General features: G+C 34.8%; 3 protein-coding genes and 1 long non-coding RNA gene across 4 annotated transcripts; 1 reads left to right on the forward strand and 3 right to left on the reverse strand.

Annotated features, from left to right (window-relative positions):
• Nucleotides 1-255: 255 nt before the first annotated feature.
• On the reverse strand, nt 256-1,083 carry LOC104109334 (uncharacterized). The gene has a single exon (XM_009618597.4). It carries the CDS (start codon nt 1,065-1,067, stop codon nt 531-533), a length of 537 nt encoding a protein of 178 aa, XP_009616892.4. The 5' UTR covers nt 1,068-1,083; the 3' UTR covers nt 256-530.
• A 2,950-nt stretch (nt 1,084-4,033) lies between these two features.
• Nucleotides 4,034-17,852, reverse strand: LOC104109335 (uncharacterized). Its single transcript, XM_009618598.4, has 9 exons — nt 17,415-17,852; nt 16,113-16,174; nt 11,609-11,663; nt 11,274-11,372; nt 11,004-11,090; nt 10,733-10,849; nt 9,835-9,927; nt 6,639-6,669; nt 4,034-4,505 (listed from the first exon to the last, which is right to left on the reverse strand). The coding sequence occupies exons 1-9, from the start codon at nt 17,508-17,510 to the stop codon at nt 4,327-4,329; spliced, it is 819 nt and encodes a 272-aa protein (XP_009616893.1). The 5' UTR covers nt 17,511-17,852; the 3' UTR covers nt 4,034-4,326.
• Nucleotides 17,853-18,952: 1,100 nt separating this feature from the next.
• On the forward strand, nt 18,953-20,154 carry LOC108947381 (uncharacterized). Its single transcript, XR_001971818.2, has 2 exons — nt 18,953-19,755; nt 19,833-20,154. It is a non-coding gene; the product is annotated as an uncharacterized lncRNA (long non-coding RNA).
• Nucleotides 20,155-21,018: 864 nt separating this feature from the next.
• On the reverse strand, nt 21,019-23,725 carry LOC104109336 (uncharacterized). The gene has a single exon (XM_018775288.3). The coding sequence runs from the start codon at nt 23,220-23,222 to the stop codon at nt 21,354-21,356; it is 1,869 nt and encodes a 622-aa protein (XP_018630804.1). The 5' UTR covers nt 23,223-23,725; the 3' UTR covers nt 21,019-21,353.
• Nucleotides 23,726-24,021: the final 296 nt, after the last annotated feature.

Here is a 24,021-nt window from a genome sequence, read left to right on the forward strand (position 1 = left end):
TCATGGCCCATGAGACTTTTTTCTTAAAAAGTTATTGCCCAAAAAAAAAAAAAAAAAAAAAGGTTCAATCAACGTATCATTGTTCTTACTGGTACATAGATCAAACATAGCACTTGTATCCCAAGATGTTAATGGGTTATAATGGGTTAATTACTTAAAAATTCACCTAATCAATGGATAAGTTAATTTAGGTTACATACGTTTTAACAGCAAAAACTGTCATCCCTATTTCTTGTCATATTATTATAATACCACTTGAGAAACTGTCAAGCAATCCATTCTCAGTATGCTAATCAACAATTACAATTACAAATAACAAATCTAAGAGAAAAAACAAACAAACAATGTTCAATCTACAACTTACATATCACAATTCTTACATAGATCAGCCATATCATTTGAAGCTTTCAAATCCCAAATACTTATGGAAAATGTTGTCTTACAATGCAAAAGGAAAGAAATAAAAACCAATGAAACAAATACCCAAACAAACACATTTTTATACACTGAAAAAAGAAGAAAGAAATCAATCAGCAAAGTTCAGTTCTTGGTTTCTTCCTAACTGAAATACAACCTCTTTGATGATCTCTAAATATTCTAATCTCAGAACAATCTCTCAAATCCTCAAGACTTATATACTGTTGCTTTACCATTCTTGAGAAATCACAAGCAGTATCATTAATCCAAATATAAGGGTGGCAAGATTCATCATAATAATAAAGCAAACTCTTCATTCCACTTTCATTATTGCCAAATTTATTACCACCTGGCATATAAGCCTTATATATTTTCTTGGAATTTAACCTCTTTGATGATCCTGCCTTCAAAGTATGAACTTTCTTCAAGATTGAACCAACCCTTATCTGCAATTCAATTGGTTTATCACTAAAATTCCAAATTCTTGTACCAAAACTAGAGACTTGAGCTTGATCTTTGCACCCATTGAAGCACTTTACAAAAGAAACAAGGCTAAAATTACTACCACCCTCCATTTCATTATGTGCAAGAAATTGAGATTTTTTGGTCACCCTAGTTTTAAAGGGTCTAGAGAAAACGAAAATAATCATATAGGTGTTGTAACTTTCGGCCAATTGCTATATATTCCAAACTTTCCCTATTAAGTGATTCTGATATTCTTGGATTTGTGGGCCATTTAAAATGTTACTCATTTGGTTAGGCAGTGAGAAAGTTTTAAATTTATTAGCTGTGAGACTATGACACATATTTTTATTTTTATTTTAAGGAGGTCACATGATTTGTATAATATTATATTTTCATAAAGACACCTATATCTTTTAAGTGATAGAGAAATGTCTCCTATACTTTGAAATTACACACACTTCGTTTTGTATGGTGGATAAATAAAAATAATTTTATCATAAAAATTTAGCACTGTCTTATCCCTTGTTTGGACGTTGTTAATCGTAGGATAAGTTATCCTAGGATTAAAAATAGTATTGAGATAACTTATACCTGTCAGGGGGTGGTATAGTAATTACATGATAAGTTATCCCAGGATAAAACTTATAATTGATAATCCCAAGATTAATACAATATAACAAACAGCCAATAAGAAATAATAATAGGATAACTAATCCCATTATAACTTATCTTCAAACCAAACAATCATAAATTTGTCAACTAAATCATAACTTTTCCTTATTATGCAGCCGAAGAAACTCAATATCTTGTATAATTGAGGAAGAAAACAAGAAAACAAAAGTGTATACAGAATAGAAAAAGAATATATAGCTGCTAAGTAAATCATAACCAATTCTTACCATTTATAAATTATACCTAATCCTAAACTATTTTGAGGTCAACTATAAGACTCATTTATATTTTATATGCATTATGCTCTATTCAGAACAATCTCATTTCAATATAAAATATTGTATCTTTTAATTCAAATTAACGATGCTTTAAAACTAGAAGTTCTCTAAGTCTCACACTTATCCTTACATACAAGTCTCAAGCTAGATTTAAAAATGACAGGCTTATTAGGATGACAGTCTACAGGCCAAAATTCTTAGGATGTTTATGTCATTATTAAGTTTGAAGGGACAATTTCTATGAATATGAGATACCTCAAGGGGTTTGAGAAAAATATCCATTGGCTTGAGAACAATGTCCAACCTTAGGCGGACCTACCCTTATGGTAGGGGTCACCGGCCCAGGTAATTTTAAAAAAAAAAAAAAAAAATATATATATATATATATATATATATATATATATCTTAAATAAAGGTTTATATTTTGATGGCTCCGTGAGTGACATAACTTGACTTTTAGTGTGATGTCTGAGTTCGATTTCCACTCCAGCATTTGCTTAAATTGTTATTCGATAGTGTTGCCCCGCCACTTTCAAATCATGAATTCGCCTCTCCCTCAATGGTATGGTAACACATAATTTTCGCAATAACAAGATAAAGGACATTCTTGGTAGCAACTATCAGAAAAGCAAGAAAAGAAGAATGTTGGGGACAGCAAGCATTTTGATAGTGCATTATTTGATTAAGCCTCAAATGAATTTGCTTTATCTATCATCATTGTGCTTGCTCTTTTTAATCTTTTACTTTAATTATAAGTTTCTTAGAAGCACCTTTAACCTCTTTCCTCTGAAACTTGAGTGCGAGGCAAAGAATTTGCCAATGTTTTTTAGGATATTTGAACTTTGACTTGACTGTGGTTCTGACCCACCAGCCATTTGGTGGTAAAAGTCACACCCTTTGTTATGATGTTTGTTGCGGTACAAAGATACACATCTACTTTTGAAAATGGTCTAAGAATACTCATCGTTATATTATTGGGTTATCTATACCCCTGCAGTCATATTTTGAATTCAAATATACCCCTCATTTAAACGGAGGGACACGTGTCATCGTCCTGTTGGTCAATTCTAAATATCTCCAAATTAATTAAAAAGACTCATTACCCATACCCGAATAATAATTATTATTTTTTTGTAAAAAACTGGAAAAAACTAAAAAACAAAATTTACTAAAAACTGAAAAAAAAGAAAATATTTTTTTTTTAGTTTTTACAAAAAACACTGCTTTAAAAAAACTGAAAAATATTTTCTAAAATATTATTTTTGTAAAAATTGAAAAAAAAAACTGAAAAGCAATTAAAAACTGGAAAAAAACTGAAATATTTTTAACTAAAAACTAAAAAAAAAAATTGTTTTTTCAGTTTTTACAAAAACATTGCTTTAGAAAATTGCTTCTTTTTTTTTTCAGTTTTTATAAAAATATTGTTTTAGAAAATATTTTTCAGCTTTTTTTAAAGCAGTTTTCTTGTAAAAACTGGAAAAAAAAATATTTTTATTTTTTTCAGTTTTTAGTAAAAATAAATTCAGTTTTTTCCAGTTTTTACAAAAAAACTGCTTTAGAAAATTGATTTTCAGCTTTTCTTTTCAGTTTTTACAAAAACATTGTTTTAGAAAACATTTTTCAGTTTTTTCTAAAGCAGTTTTTTTGTAAAAACTGGGAAAAAAAATATTTTTTTTCAGTTTTTAGTAAAAATAATTTCAGTTTTTTCCAATTTTTACAAAAAACAATTGCTCTAAAAAATTATTTTTCGGGTATGGGTAATAGGTCTTTTTAATTAATTAGAAGATATTTAGAATTGACCAATAGGACGATGACACGTGACCCTCCGTTTAAATGAGGGATATATTTGAACCCAAAGTATGACGGCAGGTGTATAGATAACCCAATAGTATAACAAGGGGTATTCTTAGACCATTTCGAAAGTAGATGGGTATATTTGGCCCTTTGCCGTTCTTTATATGGTCCCAAAAGTGACAGTAAAAAACAAACATCAATGTCAGTTCCAACAAAATGATTGTGCCTGTAATTCAACTATGTACAATCTAGATTACCTTATTTACATTCTGTATAAATAGATTATCCAAGCAAACTGGGGCAAGTACCCATGAATTATGTGCACAATTGAGCAACCAGATCAACTGGTTGTCTTAGTTTGCTATGAGAAGCAAATGCTTTATAAAATCCAATCCAATCCAAGAACATGATAAAGGGTTCTTTAGTACTAAGAAGCAGACAAACAAGGGTACATTAAGGAAACTATTTCCCGAGTTTATTACACTTGTTAACTCGTGGCAATCCAAGACTCGGTAGAGTTAAAAAGTAGCCTAAAAAACTAAAGAATTCACTTCTATCCAAACTACATGGAGTTGTATACTCTGCCTGTACAAAATGAAGACTATGAAATGCATCACCAAAAGGATGCCAAAATCATCAAATAAGAAATAACACCTATAACCATAGCATAAGTATCAAATTTACAAAGATAATATCGGTCCTATTTCTCATGATTGTCTTGAGCAGAATCTATCTTGATTATAAGCGGCTGGCCGAGATGTGGATCAGCCACCGTTGGTAGCTCCGGCGATGGCAATATGTCATCAATGTCTTCATTTTCAGCCAATGCTTTTTCTAAAGCAGCCTTGGCAACTCTCGTGACACAAATTATTAAAAATACTGCAATACATGCAAACAAGATTATTCTTCGGGATTTTGAAACTATATGTTCAAATATGTTGGCATTTCATCAAAAAGCAATATCACTCTATCCTAACAACATCATTCGCAAATACATTACCAACGTAATTCTTAAGTATATGTTAATATTCAGAGAGACTTTCACAATGAAACAAGCTAGCAGAGCAAAGAATGTTTGGTGTGAAAGAAGGATGAATACTTTTAGAACTGCTAGATTAGATAGTGCTCTATCCTAACATCATTCTCAAATGATCTAAACAGGTAATACTTTTCTGGTAAAGAATCTCATCAGGTAATACTTAAGTACACAACTATATATCAATATTCCGAGAGACTTTCACGACAGAAAAACTGGAGGGAGCAAAAGATGTTTGGTGTGAATTTTTTTTGGCATTCATGAGAAGGATGAATACTTTTAGAATGGCAGAATAGCCTAATAGACATCTCTACTAGTTCGGTTTTGACATCCCGGTCTCCATACTTAACGAAGTTTCATCTAGACACCTCTACTCGTTCAAATGCAATATTTTAAACCCTTCCGACTATGCGTGTTCCTCAATCGTCTTACTATATTATCCACGTCAGATAAAAATATTCCACGTCATTATTCACAAAAACTATTTTTTGGGGAAAAAAAGTTGAATCCTAAAGTTTTCTCAACAAGCAGCACCTTCACGCCTTTCTCTGTCTGAAAATCAGATATGCCATTTGAGAACCAAAATTTATCATCTCATATTTTCTTTCAATCCTAAACCATCATCCATCATTTCTCTTTCTTAATATTTGCAAAACCAAATCTGTTGCTTTTCCGTAGAAATCCAGTAAACATTTCATTTTGTTCATTTTCATTGAAATAAGATATAACAAAAGTATCCAATTCAATCTCCGTAAAATTCACCGTATGATCTTGACCCCAAAAAAAGAAAAAGAAAAAGAAAAAAAGACCATAGGCGAGAACGACACATGAAAAATGGCCGGGAAATGTTACCTTTTGCTAGAAGAAACAAAACAAAGAGAGACTTTCCAACTAAGAACATGAAATGGAAGGCGGGGACTGACCAAGGAATGCAGGTGGGAAGTTGCAATTTGAGAGGATTCAGGGAAGCAAACCCAGCTGACAAGTTCTAGAAGCGCATACTGGAATCAAAGGAATCATGGCCAAGATTAGCCCACTTGGACTTCCATGCCCATCCCACCAACACCCTAACAAGAACAGCAATCCATATGGGGCCCATAAACATCCCCAGCTCTAACAATACCTCCCCAAAACTAGGTCTTTCCAAAATCTCAAGCAAAGCTGCTACCAAAGCCATAATAACAAGCGAAAAAAAAAAAGATACAACCCCCGATTCAATCATAAAAAAGATACAACCTTTGAGCACGACGATGAGTCGAGGGTTTCAAATTGGGAGGGGGGAAAGGACCTGGTGGGGGTGAAATTTTTTGTGTAAGAATAATTTTTTTTTTATCTTTTATGTTCTTCTTTCATTTTTTGGTAGTTTTAATTAGAATCATCAAACTTTACTCGCTTCTTAAAGCATGTAATCACGCATTTTATCCAACTCAGCAAAGCAAATGCCACATAGACTTGGTCAATGGTCAGAAGGGTTTAAAATATTACGTTTGAACGAGTAGAGGTGTCTAGATGAAACTTAGTTAAGTATGGGGACCGGGATGTCAAAATTGAACAAGTAGAAGTGTCTATTAGGTTATTCTGCCCTTTTAGAATAGCTGTAGTTACGTATAGTACACTTTTTGGATAAATATACTTATATATGCTATATTTGAGTGTCAGTCTTTGTTTGGCAAAATTAGGTTATGCTAAATGCTAACAGCATCACAAGAGAGTATGTTCAATTTTTAAGAGAGTTATGAGCTAAACTCATTAAGCATTTTCTCGAATTAATTAAGTTGGAGTCAAATTAAAAGTTCACATTATGCAAGGTTTCAAGTTAAAGAGCCTCTCAGTAAAAAGGATTTGACTTGAGATCTTCACTTTCTAACAGCATAAGAACATCTTTTTTTTTGTTTTTTACAGTTAACTTGCATATAAAGATCTTTTTTGTTCAGTTACAAAAAAATTAAAGCAATTTATAAGTATTAGAGACTCACCAGAGACCAAAAGGCCCAATATGATCATAGCCTGGCCACAAAGAAAACAAAAAGAAAAAGCAGTTGTCAAAAAATCTATAGAAACAAACAAGGAGAGGGAATATTTGGTCCTCAATATCATACAAAAGTCTAAAACATGGAAAATAGTAAAAAAACAGGGATTGGTCCTGTTAATTTAAACTGGTCGATTGGTTTAGCCTGCATGGTGAACGAGGAGCTAATACAATCATCCATTTTATGGGATCAGGGGTCCATTGCAAAGTAGGGCTAGAACGATTACTAGGGCTGATAAATTAGTGGATTGGGCTAACTTTGCATATCTAGAAAAGATTACATACTTATGAAGTTTTCATTACTAGTTGCCAACAACGCACTTGTTTTTCACATTTATGTGATATGTTTTTCTTTTTTCCTGTTTTGATCAAGTATTTATAAGCATTTATGTGATCTATTTATTCATTTTGAAAAAATAAAAGATGAACCCCCTAAAGAATTAGTAACTTTAGGTTAGAGTTCAATTAGTGAGGTGGAGTAATAACTAATAACTTAAGCTGAACATATATTATGCAATATACTTGTTGGCCTTCTTATGAAAAATTCAAAATTGGCGAATGTTACGACTAATGTAGAGTGGACATCCATATGCAAGAAACTATTAGGACGAATTCAATTTTTGAAAGAGTTTTAAGTTGTATACACCGTGAGTGTAAGGAATTTATACACTATCAAGTTATCTTTACCTATGTCGACACAACATGGGTGTGGTGTGGGTTGTGGGTATGAGATCCGCACCAGAATTGGTCAACTAACCTTGGGATCTAACCTCTAGATCCGCACCCGTATTTGATACCCGCACTCGAGTCTGAGCAACATAAGCCTACAAGGGATAGCTTATGATCTTTAAATATTCAAAATATCAACAAACGATGCCTACGAGGCAAAGTTTATGATCTTTGAATATTTAAAATATCAACAAACGATCAATTAATCATGTCTATACAAGCTTGTCACGGATGGAAATGTGAATACTTTATTTCCATTCCCCTCTATTTGGACTCATTTCATGGCGACCCGCCGTGCCGGGCTATAAGATTAGATACAGTTCTTTTGTATAGATTTCGAGCCCGCGACTTCTGGCGAGACAGACCAGCACTCTAACCGACTGAGCTATTTAGCTATTCTTTCCTAAATTTTCACTTTCATCAGTACGTTTAGTCCTTATAAATTACCTAAATTGTACATCAACTGCACCTGAAAGTCTTTTGAACAAGCAAGCTGACATAAGGATTCTAGTTCGCGCCCACTTAGTGCAGATGGAGATTCTCGGACGGGGGAAAACGGCACTAAATTTAATAATAAAGTAAAGGAAATCGGCATGCTCTTCTCTCTTTTCTCTATTGAACTATGGAAAGCACTTTATAGTAGCGACACAGATTCACCGCAACTTATAACTTCGCCAAGGGGGCAAACGAAAGCTAACCCGTTAGTGCTTGCACCTACCCCTATATTGACATACTAATCTCTAACAAAACCGCACGGATTCTTGACAAATAACAAACTAAATAACACTAAGTCTGAATCCAACATAGTTGTTATACTTTAAACGGATCTTTTACTTTAATTTATTTTGTTATTCTCTCCATTCAATTTATGTGTCTTACTTTCCTTTAATATTGATAAATGGATCATAGACCTAACTCAACCCCAAAAGCTAGCTTATGCGGTGAGGATTGTCCAAGACCATATAAGGAGACCAAGGACCTCAAATCCCACCGATGTGGGATAACTCAACAACCCCCTCACGCCCAGGCCTGCAAACTGGAGTGGACAACATAATGGGGGTCCAACATCGGTAACAATAATTGGGATGGCCTGGCTCTGATACCATGATAAATGAATCTTGGACCTAACTCAACCCCAAGAGCTAGCTTATGCGGTGAGGATTTCCCAAGACCATACAAGGAGACCAAGGACCTCAAATGCCACCGATGTGGGACAACTCAACAAATATGTTTCAAAAAGAATGTCATATTTCTTTATTTAGTAAGTCTTTCATTCTGACATTCCCAATTTACCTTTAATGACATTCTCTTATAGAAATGACATGGCATGTTTAAGATCACAAGATTCAAAGTATATCTTTGGTATGTTATACACATCTTTAGTTTAAGACCACAAGATTCAAAAAGTTATCTTTACATTCTTAAATTACGTGCTCAATCAAACTAAGACACATATAATTAAACAGAGGGAGTATTAGCTAAAGTTGCATTAATCATAGAGACAAATTCATCCATGTGATTTTACGTCTATCTCATCCTATTTAGCGCCTTCAATCATCACAGTGTCGCACACCTAAGGATCAGTGCATTTGAAGATCTACTAGGATGGTCAAATCATCTCAAGTGACATTTATTTATTTTATCCTCTATGTGTGCTACTTGCGTTCTCTACTAAATGTGATAATTTCTTATCTCGTCTAATTTTGTATAACTGTATATCCACCTTAATATTCGCATTTCTACAACAATCATCAAACTTCTATAATAGAATATAACTTGTTTCAACTATCATCTCAATGATTGTGCAAGAAATTGTTCGATTTAGAATGAATTGCCTATCTTAATCATTAATTTTACACTATCTAATGTTAGATGGGCAAAGCAAATCACATCCATCCAGCCAAATCCTTTGGAAAGTACTTCATAAATGACTTAATGGTAGGTTGGAATTTGTATACGTATACAACCTTGGCCGCTTATTTTTATTCTCCCTTGTCCCCAAAAGTTTCTTTTTCCATCTTGTGCACCAATTTACTGAAAGCATTGTATGCTCCCACCAATACAGGTACCGAATAACTCTACCACCAAGACTTAGGTAGATAGGAATAGTTCACCCATTTCCCCTCTACAAGGATTTGAACCTTGGTTCCAAGGTGTCACTCCAACTCTTGGATTGCTGGAACCCCCTTGGGGGTTCCTTGCCCCAAAAGTTTATTCTGGTGTGGTAGTAAAAAAAAAAACCATAATTCCTCACATTAACTAATCATTTGTCCTATATGACTGCACAATACTACTATTTACTTTAAAGCACAAAAGACCAATTTCCAATATATGAACATGACTAAATCACTTTTAGGCATTAGCACAGGATCTTTTAAATATTATATAGCACAGTATAACCACTTAGCTCTTACCCAGCGGGTTTTCGAAAATTCACCCCATCCATGAGTAACATCAGAAATATCTTTCAGAGTTGTGCCAACATACACCAGGGCAAAAGTTATTGGCTGCAAGGAAAGAAATAGATTCATCAATAATAATATAGAAAAAATTAACTCACAACTAAAGGACCATTTTCCTAACACGTCAACCAGTAATCAAAGTGAAATGGCTGACAAAAGGATGTCCCGGTGGAATTTCAAGAGTTATTGAAAAGATCAAGGCATGCAGATGATCCTACTATACCAAAAATGGATTTTTGGTCAAGGTCATTTCACATGGATAGCATCTGCACCAAGTTAAACACACAAACCAATGGAAAACCCTCTCCCAAGAGTTAGGACTAAGGATTTTATTGTCCCTGCATGTAATATAAAGGGATTGGACAGAGCCATCCCAAATCAAACCTGGCACATATGCATGCAACCTTTATATCATAGCCAAATTTGCTAAGTATCCCATTTTACATGGGTCATTACAGGTCATCACCGTTTAGGTTTGTGGTGATTGTTTAACTTGGTTTCTCTAAATCTAGTGCTAAACATTTGCTTTTAAACAATACCCTCATTGAATTTATTCAGGTAGGGATGGGGGGCTCACTCCATTCCACTAACTTTTTTGACACTACATTCGAAAAACCACTTTGTTCTGAATCAAGCTAGGAATGACACCTCTTTACCAGGATATGAAAATAGTTCTTGTAAAAAGACATCAACGACACACCACGGCCATATCTATATCACATGGCAAGCCATGAAAGTGACTTCGACCTAGAGGCAACTGGGGGGGGGGGGGGGATATATATATATATATATATATATATATATATATATAGAGAGAGAGAGAGAGAGAGAGAGAGAGAGAGGAACTTACCATCATTCCCAACCATGAAGCCAGCATGTATTCCCAAATTGAAACTGGTGTCACCGATAAAAGGTAGTTCAGCATATTAAATGGAAGCAGAGGAACAAGTCGGAGCAGCAAAACAATCTGTCAAATCAGAGTAAATCAAATTGCGTTCTTACTTCTGCTTTTCTGGAAATTAATATCCATATTACTGACACTTCTCAGCCAAAATGACAATCTGAAGATGTCATGACTATGAAAAGGACCTTTTCAAGCATTTTATGAAAGACACACAAACCTTAAAGCCAGATTTCCGAATTGCAATTGCAACTGCACGAAACTGTGGATAATCTTTCAACTTGGAAATGACAAATGACCTCCCAATCTGTCAAAATGTCAAAATGTAAATTACCTCAAGTAGTCCAATTTTTGTTATACCACTAAAGTATCAATCAGAGCTCAGGGAAATGGACTACGGATGAAATCATGCTGTTCTAAGCAATACTTCAAGTGAATACATTTCTAACTGCACCAACAAAATATCCCTCTCCGGAATAGAAGAACTCACCGTTCTACCAAGAAGAAATGCTGCGGCAGCACCAATGGTAGCACCAATAGAATCAGCAACAAAACCCACAGGCAAGCCAAATAGATAACCACCACCTAGCTAAAAACATGAGCCATGTGGAGTTCAGATTCAAATCATAACATCTAGATCCATTTAATTATTACTTTGTGACATGAAGTAATTAGCCAAATATCATTGATAACTAAGTCCATGATCCATGAGAAGCAGAGAAAGATTGGTCAATATGTGCTATACAAGAATTTTGAACATCTGATTAAAGAAATTGGGGGTTGGGAGGGGCACATGACTTAAACAACAAACACCATAAATTTTACCGTAAGAACTGATGCTGGAACTGCCAGTACTGTAAGAGGAATGTATGCAACAGCCCTGTAAGACAGAAAACAACATGACCAAAAGAACAGCAGCATAAATCTCCAGTGTTGATTGCAATATCCTATCTATAGGGGCATTTTGGATTAAAACAAATATAATAACTAATGCAAAATGAGAAGCGCGGCATCCCAAAGGTGTTTGCGTTATGATTAAAGTGTGAATGGAAAAACCCACCAGGAGGATTACTCATGACAATGTGGAAAGGCATTTGGGGATGCACACTAATCTAAAATTTTCAGCACTTATTCTGCTTCAGCTAGGCATAAAAGGCTTAAACAACAGATAGGCAGCAGGGGTCTTCATAGTGCTTTAAGGTAGCAACCAAGTTTTTATTTGATGACTCTTTTTCTCTGAAACAAACGAATAGCAGCTCCCATGTTTCAGCAGTTGCGGCGACGTTATTTAGGGGTTTCTGGGAGGCGAAACAAGCTGCTCATAGCCAAGCTTCAAAGGAAATCAAAGCTCAAAGCGTTACACAACCCCTATGCCATGGATTTCTTAGATTGAGCAAGAATCTCCAAGAGCACCAAAAATCTTCAAGTTAAGGTAACTTCAACAAGGTAAATTCTTAACTTCTTCAATTATAATGATGGAATGAGTAGTATTAGTGTGTTCTTGGGCTTGAAACACTATTTAATTTATGGATTAAGCTAACCTAGAGTCTTGAGTTTAAGGAATTGCTGGGTTAGTTGAAGGAGAAGATAATATGATTTGGGCTAAGTAATGAGTTGAGTAATGACTTCAAGGACATAAGTAATTCCATGTGTTGAATTTATAAACTCGAAGTTTGTAATTTATTAAGAGAACGAAGTTGGATGGTTTGTAGCCAATTTGTGAGCCCAGAATGAGTTTTATGAGAATTATTTGGCCAAGTACAGATAGAACTCATACATATGTGTAGATTGAATTGTATTGAACGTTTGCGATGTAGTGGACCATTTGAGAAGTTGCTAATTGTGCGAGAGGCCAAGGTATGGTAAGACATGACCTTCTAATGTGATGTTCCAACTTTCATGCTGTCAAAGTATTTGATAAAATTCATAAACGAACATTTTGTCATCAAGTGCTTGTGGGAATGAAAGGGTAATCGATTCACCATCTTTTACAGAAAGCTTGAATGATAACCATGCGACCTTATGTTAAATGTTGAAATGATATGTTCTAATGCATGTGCCACTTTAAATTGCCTTGAATAATGAATGTCGCATTGTGAGAAAATGTTATGGAGAACCAAAGCACCTATTAAAGTGGCTTGTTTTGGGTGGGTTGCTATCAGAGAAGCCAATTTAACTCAAGATAATTTACAAAAAAGGGGATTTTGCCTAAGTAACAGATGCTACTTATGTGAAGAAGGGTTGGAAACTGTTAATCATCTATTTATCCATTGTAAAATTGCTAAACAGTGCTGGGAGCTTTTTTTGAATCTGTGTGGTGTTTCGTGGACTATGCCTCCAGACATAAGATCTTTACTGGTCAGCTGGCAAGGGCAGAAGGTATCAAGGAATCAGAAGCAACTATGGTGGACCATCCCTCTATGCATTTTCTGGACCATCTGGGAAGAAAGGAACAATGTTTGCTTTGAGGACAAGAGGAATCACATTGCTAGAATAAAAAATACTTATCTTCAAAATCTATTTTTTTGGTGTAAGAAATGTTTAGTTGAAAGTCTAGATCAATATATGGAGTTTTTGGATGTGTTAAGCAACTTGTAACTGATAGTATGCTATTATAGGTGTTGTCTGATCCTGGTGTAATCTTATGTACCATCTTGGTACTTTTATCAATAAAACCTTTACCTTATCAAAAAAAAATGAATGCCGCATGAGTTAAGAATTAATGTACTTACTTGAAAGCCTTAAAATGTTTTCATGCCCATTATAGTTCATTTGATTTAAAATTATTATGTGATGCCATTTGGCTATTTATTGTGTGTTGTTATGACAAGTGAAGGCCACAGGCCTTGAGGTTACTTAAAAAGAGAGGGTCAGACTAACGTGAGAATACATTGATGCCCAAGAGCCTTGAGGTGACCCAAGGGCAGGGTCAAGCCAATGTAAGAAGGTAAAAGTTTAATGTCCATAAGCCTAGAGGTGGCCCGAAAGGAGGGTCGTTGCTAATGTACATGAAAAGATAAAGCCCCCACAGTAATGCGTTTACGTTTTACCTGTCCTTATGATGATAAATGTTTATGAGAAATGAAATGTGTTAAATGAATATTCTTGAACATTATTTCATGAGTTTACTTCAATGTCTTACGTCATGTTTTCATAAAGGCGTGTCCCAACATTTCGGCTTGTCGATGATACATACTGGCATTATATTCAGGTCATTCAAGGCTACCCATTTACCTTTCTTGTTTCAGATATTGATACGGTCGAGGAGGGTACTACATTCTAGAGTTTAGCATCCTCCTTCCACAGATTTTGGTGAGCCTCACCCCTACTCCGATGTTGGCTAGGTTGCGCTTATCATTCTTTGTCACGAGGTATTTCCCCAGGAGTCATAAGTATTCTTTTCTTACTCTAGCGGCTCATGACTAGAGTAGTCATATGTATTCTTTTGTTACTCTGGCAGCTCACGACTAGACTAGTCATATGTATTCTTTTGTGACCTAGCGGCTCACTACTAGACTAGTCATATGAATTCGTTTTTTACTCTAGCGCCTCACGGCTAGACTAGACTTGTGGGATCTATTTGTTTGGTATGTATATATGTTGACATTCCCCAAGATGTAGAACTTTATGATTTATGTGGATAGCATGGCCTTATGTGGAAGTGGAACTATGTGTTTACCGTTTTCGATTTATAGTTAAAGCATCTAGGTGATGGTACGGGGTGCCCAAATCCCAATATGTGTATACTTTTCATGAATTTTGTTATAGTGTTGATTCTTCTCAGCGGATATGGGTAGCCTAGTGGCGGTCACGGTTTCTCTTTGAATTCGAGGCGTGACATAAAGAAAGAAAATTTATTTCATCAAGATGAGGAAAAACCCTTATATAATTTTCTTTTTAGTTAAATCTAGGGAAAGCCCTTGTATAAACAACAAAAAGATAATGTTCTATACAAAAGCAATGCTTAGAAAAATATTCATCAATCACCAATAAATGTAGGAACACCCTGCAAATATTGGATATGATGAAAAAATCTTGAATTGGATTGATGAGTTCCCTATCAGATGCAAGATAATCACAGTACTTGTGCTTCTAATTAGAACAAGAATTAGCATACATCCAAATTTTACAAGGTTTTTCCAAGGGGCAACTTCCTTGAATCACCTAGGAATGAATATCTTTTTACCTTTTCCCTTGGTTTTTCCTTTTTGGAGAAAAACACAAACATATCAGCAGGGTTGCACAAAAAAGTAACTTCCAGATGGCACCCAACAATAATAACAATGTCTAACATAATGCTTTTAATCCATGCATTCACATTTCACAATGTGTACAGAGAACAGTGTGAGGAGCCTAAGCAGCATAAACAATATCAGCCCTTTAACTCAACGCCAAACGGATGACAATAGGACAGCAATAAATCAGGATGAGCATTGAAAGAACAAAACTGAACTTCTATAATGTCTAAACAAAGGACATGCTTCACATTAATAAGGAGACAAATTAAGGGAAGAACCCTATAAGATTTGCTCGCTTCCCCCCACCACCACAAAAAAGGAACAAAAACATAGCCGAACTATGCGACGGTTAGATCCTGGATATACCAGACTCTACATGTTCCATGTTCTTAGAGCACTCACATACAGCTGAACATAATGTCTACAGGGCAATAGTACTAATCACTACTCCCTCCGTTCCGGTTTATGTGAACCTATTTTCTTTTTGGTCCGTTCCAAAAAGAATGACCCCTTTCTAAATTTGGAAACAATTTAGCTTAAAATTTCAATTTTATCCTTAATGAGAAGTTTTTATAACCACACAAATACTCTGGACTCCTTTTTGACTCGTTTAGGACCACAAATTCCAAAAGTCTTCATTTTTTCTTTAATTTCGTGCTCAGTCAAACAGGTTCACATAAATTGGAACGGAACGAGTATTTGTTTATAACCGAGAAATCCCTGAGGGCTAGTGACGCATGGTTCGAGACTACCCTTCTCCACATAAATACCAGGCTTTGTCTACGGCAGGGTTCAAACCGTGACTTGCGCCTAAACCTTACATCAAAAGCTACACTTTTATCACTAGATCAAAGCCCTGGAGGCTACTTTCTCGATTTATAACTTAACTATTAATGCCCCCGCACGGCCATTCTTTGAAGTGCCAATTTTGACTGCTTTGGAATACCCTTACGAATTAACAAGAATACCTCAAATTTGCATACATATATGTTCCCACCTTGTCAAATAACTCAAATCCACTCAACCTAATCAAATGTAGGGAATGATTTAACATGATCACATTAAATATCTATATATAAAAAGCAACTTACAGAACAAGAGGACCCCAAGGACCAAGATCTTGCTCAATCCATATCAAGAAATTTTTCAGCATCTGCAAAAAAAAAGTAAAATAAAAAAAAAAAGCTTCTTCACACTGTTCACAGCACCATGGAGAGATAAATAACTTGAGTAGACGAGGCCTCATAGACGTGTTTTTAAGCTATCCTTATCATACACCAGAGGTATCCAGCTTATCAATAGAATTTCACAGAAACGACAACCAAAAAGTGAGCTCCACTTGATTATTCATCCATTTAAAAATTATTCTTGAAGTTAGGATCCAAGAATCCAGTCTAGTCCTATCACAAAAGTATTCAGGAGTCAGATCATGTGGATCACACGTTATGAACGCATATGATAGGATAACACAGTCAACCCCAACACATTATAAACGTTTATCATATATGATCAGGTAATACAATCAATTCAACTTGGAATGCATTGGTAAGTCGACATGAATTGCACAAAACAATGACTCTAATGGAAGTCCAACTACACCTCTGTCCTTCAGAATGTGGAATAAGCTCGTGTTTCCCTCACAGCTCGAGTAAAACATATCTATGAAAGAAGCTAATAGCATTTGCCGATAACCAAACACCATCCCAAGCCAAAGATAATAAACCCAAAGGTGAGAGAAGATAAAAACTTGCCAACACAACCTCTCTACTTGAAACGATCATGCAACCAAGTAAATCACACTCAGACAAGGATGATCATCTTAACCAAACAGCAAAAAGACTATACCTCAAACCCAAATTAGTTCGGGTTGACCATATGAATGTTCTATATCCATTCCACTCAATTTGGCTTGTTTCGTTTCAAATATTTAATAACTCACAAATTAAGTTATTCTCTAAATCTCACACTAATACCCTACACTGACATACAAATCTCTAGCAAAACTAAAAGACTCTTAGCAAATCAATGACGAATTGGCAAAATGTGAAAAAACAAATTGGGAAAAAATGAATCAATCCTCCTCCATAAATAGTCTATACACAAATGTCAAATGCAGATACTTTCACATCCCTAACAAAAGTCAGAAATCAAGAATAACCAAGCAATGTAATTGTTACTAAAGAAAAACCCAGATCAAGAAATCGCCTCTCAACCAAAAGGGGTGAATAATTAAAAATAATAATAATAAAAGGAAAACCCAGATGAGTCAAAAATGAAGAATTACCAAGAAATGAATTTGTTACCAAAAACCCAGATCAAATCAATCATTTTATCAACCAATAGAGGTTTAAAATAAAAGAAAAAATAAGAAAACCCAAATGATAAAATGGAACCTTTTCAACAGGGAGAGTGAAACAAGCGGTGGCAATGGCAGCAATAAGGAGGAGAAGGAAGGTGAATTTGAGAAAGGAAGACCAATGAAACGCCATTGATAATCTCTTGCGCCAACGCGGCCTACACTCCTCTTCGTCTTGTTCCTCTGGAGAAGTTGCTTGCTTCAAACACAAGCGCGGCCTCAAATTCAATCCTCCTAAATAAGCCAGATTGAAAGAATAGATATTACTATAATAATCAAACACACCTAAATTACAAAACCCCAAGATAATGCCTCATTTCACATTAGCAAAACAGAATAATTTTGGTGTTGCTGTTTCAGGTCTCGTGGATCTATATTAAGCTAAGAGAAGCTTCTTCGCGTTTGACAGGTTTTGTTTTAGCTTCTCTGCTTTCCTTTTTTTGCTATTTTTGGCGAAACGTAGGAAAACTACTCCAAACTCTCGTGTACTTTTGCTATATTTACACTTTTCTCTAGCAAATACTAAGAAAGAAAAAGAAAAAAAAAAAAAGGAATTTGTTACTACGTGAAGGTGTTGCTAATTGAGAAATTACATATTATTTAATTATAATTTGTCAAACTTTTTAAAAATATTCCGAGTTATAATATGTTTAGGTATAACATATATATATATATATATATATATATATATATATATATATATATATATATATATATATATATATATATAACTTGAAGAATTGATGCACGATTTTACATAGAAAACTAGGCTCTTTAACCCTCGTACTTTAAATTATTATTCCTTTGAATAAATTATGGAACAGCATAAAGTGGTTCTATGGGATTATTAGACATATAATATTATGATTTTCTCTAGGAAATTTTTTCGATTTTACATGAATTATTTTATATATTTATAAACTCGCGACTTATTTTATCTTGTTGTAAGTTTTCAATTCCCTTTTTAACTATTTCTACCCAACTGTAATGATTGAACAAAGTAATCATCTTGAGATCAACTTGAATTTGATCAAAAGTGTGGCAAGCTTGATATTTTTCCAACTAGTTTAACTTGTTTAAAATTTTGTATACTGGTTACACATTTTTAAAAGAAAAAACAACTATTGGAATTGTATCAAGAAAATAAATTTGCAAAGTTCAGCAAAGCTCTGAGGTTATTTGATTTCGAAAGTTTGAAAACAAATATCAATTTTGAAACTTTTGGAAGGGAAACAACTAAACCAACTCATATGTGGGGAAATATGTCTTTGATTTTGACAAAGAGATATTAGACAATGCATGTTTTATCTTTTCCTCAAAATGCCTCTTAAAGGTGATATATCGGGTCAAATAGTTTATTTTAATTGAAAATTCCTCAAGCAAAACTAGTTTAATTTTCATTATCTAATACGCTCTGTTCTATTTCCTAAATGATTTTTTTTCTTTTAGCTTTTGACTCATGTAATGTAATTTACTCGCAAATTAACTATTCTGTAATCGAAATTATACTACTAATATTTTAATATTTTATCAAAGAGATAATCGCTCTTTTGGTCCCTCAGTTATTAGATAAATTCTAATTTTGGTTTTTGTACTCTCTGGTTAAGATACATTTAACCTAACTCTGCGAATGTTTCTCACATATTTCACATGAAATGGTCCAAATAACAAACTCCTCATACTTATAGCCGTAAAATAAATAGTTTTTGCCAGAAAAGTTTTCACTAAACTTCTCTTTTAAGTTTTTAGTGTAGGATTTAATATTATGTACACAAAGGAGTAATTCTAAGTTATGCCAAGCTTCCATCTCAAGATCGAAGCTTCTGCTTTAATACATAGAATTTAATGATTATCTCGTTTTTAAGATCCAAGCTTCCATTTCAAGACTTACTCAAAAACAGTCATGACTAAGAGTAGCGTTTTGGCGGAAAAAAATTTAGAGTTCATATATGAACAAGAACTACTCAAATCGGTCCAGCTATTTTTTTTTAATCAAAAACTATATGGGGAGATTGTATTTGGTGAGAAGAAGCATGTATAATATCTGAACCCCGTTGAATTGGCGTGAAATTGGAATTGGCATTTTGTCGAACAACTTGTATGCTCACTTGCCAAATTCTTCATTTTTCAATTCGTCGCAGCTGGGTGGATCAAATCTGAAGAAGAGGGGTTAGAAATACTCGTCCGAGGTGCAGAAACTGTTTGGCATTGGTTTTGCTGCATTTGATTGGCTTGAACATCAGTTCCGGCCAAATAGAGCTCGTCGGAGCTCGAAGTTTCATCGGAGTTGTCATTTTTTAAGTTGGAATGCTCCAAATTTTAGTGGGGAGATAGATTACAACCCGGGGAAGAATCTCCGGTGCTTTATGTCCAACCAGGTAATGATTGTGCAATTCCCTCACTTCTAAATTTATTTATGTTGAAATTAATAATTTTTTGTTTTGTTATATTTCAGATCTACCAATGTTAAATAACTGAATGTATAACTTAGAGGTTTGTGGAAGAATTTGTTTGATTATTAAAAGGCAAGATGAAAGAATGGTGAAGAAGAGGCCCACATTTTTACTGTATTGGCAGAAGAAGTTTGGGTTTTGGGGGGTCGGGAAGATGACCGAAGGTTCTTATCCTTTTAACTTTTTCCTTTTTTTAAATTTTTTTTTCTTTTGAAGTTAAATTCACGTGTTTTTCTTATTGGTCATTCTAACGTGTGAATTACACGCTTCTATCATGTTTGGCTGCCTACAATTTTAATGTCTGGATGACACACTAAAGAGCTAGTTGGAGTGTTTAAATGGAATGACCTTAAAAATAAGTATTAAAGTGGAAAGTGAAAATAAATTAAACGAGTTGTCGATGTATTCGGCCTAATCTAAAACTCAAAGGAAAAGTATATTGAAACTATTTTCCAAAGTAAATGAGCAAATATTATCCTTTTCTATAAATTAAATTAACCTATTTGTCGAAGCTCAAAAGCCCACTTTGAATGGTGGTTTAGGGGATACATCACGAGAACTTGTCTTGCCTTCTTTCTTGTGGTTATGAATCCAGACTAGATAGATATTTCATTATCATCATTTTCATTAATCCATGTGCAATGGCATTTCATTGACAACTTTTAGAATTATCTTTCTGTACAATGACAACTTTTTCCTGAAAGGTGATCAACATTCTGTACAGTTGAGACATTTCATTTGTAGCCTAATTCAGGTTTTAAACCCTTTGAGTTCAATTTTTAAAGTTTTTAGCATTCACCTCATTATATTTTTAAGATTTATGAGTTCTTATTTATTATTTTTGCAATTTTAATAAATTTTTACTCCACATTAAAAGTTATGAATTCAATTGAACATGTACATAATACACTACATCCGCCCCTGATTGTACTAAGTTAATTATTTGAAACCAATATTTAAGTAAAATTATTTGGATGTTCAATTTTTTTAAGAGAAAGAACCCCACTTATTGGTTCAAACCAAAAAATGCAATATAACCAAGCCGATTAATTCGAAACCCAATTCTAAATAACAAAAAGAACCGAACCAAATCGAGCTTATTTGGTTTCGATTTACTTTGTAATTTCATAAAACCAAAACACCGAACCGAATACACTTATCCCTAAATGTGAATTATTTGTCCAAAAATGCATAAAGAATGAGTAAATGTAATAAATGAGGTAAATTGTAATAGTAATTATTTCAATCTACAATAGTCCAAGCAAATGGGACTACAAGAAGCTCAAAAATGAATAATACACAAACACTTTTCTTCAGATATTCTCCTATACAACCTTTAGTATTCGCACTACACCTAGTATATGACCTACAACGTGGAAGAAGCTTCAGAAAACATAATAACAGTAAAATACAGATATATCAAGAATATCACTAAATATCACCATCCAAAAGCTTCAAGTGCATGCCAATTGCCATCCAAATTCATAGCCAATGCAACCCTTGACATCAAAATTTGCCAAATTCTATCTTGTACATAATGCATTGAGCAGTACATGACCAAGCATAAGGTCCACAAAGTACTGGTGTCCAATCTGGCCATCCCTCCATTTCAGCTTGGCAGGAGCACGGCCATAATGCACCCCGTCATTGCATCGGTTGTCATAGTGCCAAGGATAAGTCATGTCGAAATCATCAATGACCCGATCAACTAAACCGTGTGCCCTCAACTTATCCAGGACTACCCCATTGAAGGCCTCCATTTTATTTGGATTGAATGCCAATCTTCTAGCGTATCCGCCTGTGGTGACTGTGGTCCTATATATGACTTCTGGTGGTGTCAACCCTCTCTGCCTCATCCCATCAAATATCTCAGCCCAGAATGATGCAGCATAGTCGGCGCCTTTAATGAAATGCCTAAGGCTAGACCAAAACACTCCATCGTGTAAGCCCGAATTCATGATTATAGTGTCTGGAACAACATTTCCAGAAAAGTACCCTTTCAAAAGTTCTCTATAGTCAGCATCCGCCAACGAATTCAAGCCTTGATAATTGCCTGTCTCGTTAGGATGTCCATTGAAAATGTTGGTAAATCGAACTGTTTGTGATGGATTCCTCGGGTTGCTGATGTTCATATCAACTCTTCTTGGGACAGCCTTCATATCAACACCTAAAATGAAATTAAGGATGTTTCTCACTGTGTCGCAGTGATTTGAATCGCCCCACCAGAAAATCCAGCGATCATTCAAACAATTCCAGGCTTCTTCACTTGAGAACATCTTGAATGAACAATGTGTTGAATATACCCAACCATTGCTCTCCAACAACCCCAATGGTCCATCACACCATGGTTTTTGGCATGGGAAATTTGGTTCTTGACATCTGTATCGCCCGTCATTGCTAATTGGACAGCTATTATTCTTAGCATGACGAGTCCATCGACCAGACCATACATCTCTAACAAGATCTGACTTCTTGCATTGAGATAATTCAGGTAATTCGACAGAGAATTTGGAGAATTTGACTGGGATCACGCGGAGAACCTTGTCATATGCAAACCTTTCAGGCGAAAACTTCAAGCCTTCATAATGTCGAAATAGTAGAATAACCGTAAGATTGTAATCCCCAGAAAAATGAGGGTGGACTTGCAGGGAAAACTGGTAACTACCATTGCCCAAATCTTTAACGGGAGGCCTAGACTTCCATGTTTCACCAGCAAGATCAGTCTCAAAATAATCACCACCCAAACAATGGGGTTTCCCAGAATCATCCAATGCATGGAAAACAAACTCATGAATATCCCCTGTTGACAATTCAACATTTTCGCGACCATCCAAAGCTGGAATATTTACATCCACAGTTCTTGATTCCCTACATGGCTCACCTCCAGGAGCCAACCAATTAGTAAGAAGATTTGATGAATAGTTTGCCTCTAATTCAGCTGAAATCCACCTATGAACTCTCGGCCTTGAAACCTCTACCAATTCTGGTTCCTTATGTGACACATTTGTCACCATTTCAAGACTGAAATCAGGGGCGTTACCTTGATTCTCAGTCAAATTAATCTGTTGAGGTGCAACTTTAGGAGCCAGATTTTTTCTGGCAAAATCTTGATTCAGATTCTGGTGAGTATTTACAGAATGGGGTCTAAGAGAAATATTGGTAAAGCTGAAATCTTTAAAGGTAGGACTAAACTTTCCTGAACTATTCACCTTCAACAAAACAAAATCTCTCTGAAAACTACCCACATTCAAACCATCAATCCCCCATACAATCAAGATTCCAAGAAAAACACCCATTGTCAATAGCTTAAACCACCATTGAACCTTGGGGTTATTTGACCTCATAACCCACCCAAAATTTGGACCTTTTTCAGGCATCTGAGAAGTAAACATATTGCCAATGCTGACACCAACCCACCTAAAGCCAACAGCAGAACAATACAACCCCACCAAGAATCTTGAAAACTTTCAAGTTTCTTAGCTAAAAAAGGATGATGTTTTTTCCACAAATCTCTGAAAAAGAGCAGAACCCCAACAACAGAACTGTACTAACCCCACAAGAATCTTGAAAAGCCTCACTTATTAGCTAAACAAGATGATTTTTTTTACATTAAGTCTCTGAAAAATAGCAGATATCCAGAAATGCCCAATTCTTTAAACAGGAAAAGAAGCAGGACTAGGGACTATTTCAATAAAAATGTAGTGAAAAAGCTAAAGAATTGTAGTAAAACTTACAGTAAAGCTTCAAGAATAGTGCAGAAGAAAGCAATATAAGCTTGGGAAAAGCAGCTGAGATTTACAATGGAACAAAAGTTGCTTAGTGATAAGATATGGACAATGAAGAATCGAGCAGGAAGAAGAGTCCAACTATGTAACAAAAGTTTGCTTAGTAATGAAAAAAAATATAATAGAAGAACTATTAATTGTAATAATACACTTGATATTTCAATTGTCTATAATGCCCTTGAAGTTATATGGAATTACAATATGCTAATGTGTAGTCACCGACAAACACGGGAATGGAATATTGGGCTAGGAACATGGGACTTTGTACCAGCGCCCTTACCGGGGCATTTTTGTCTTCTTGATATTATTAACGCCGGTGGTTCCACGATAAGCTGCCACGTGGTGCCCTAATTCTATTTTGATGTATACTTTTTTTAATGTTAAATACAACAGTAATTATGTCTTA

Source organism: Nicotiana tomentosiformis, chromosome 9, assembly GCF_000390325.3.
Source record: "Nicotiana tomentosiformis chromosome 9, ASM39032v3, whole genome shotgun sequence".
Taxonomy (NCBI): domain Eukaryota; kingdom Viridiplantae; phylum Streptophyta; class Magnoliopsida; order Solanales; family Solanaceae; genus Nicotiana; species Nicotiana tomentosiformis.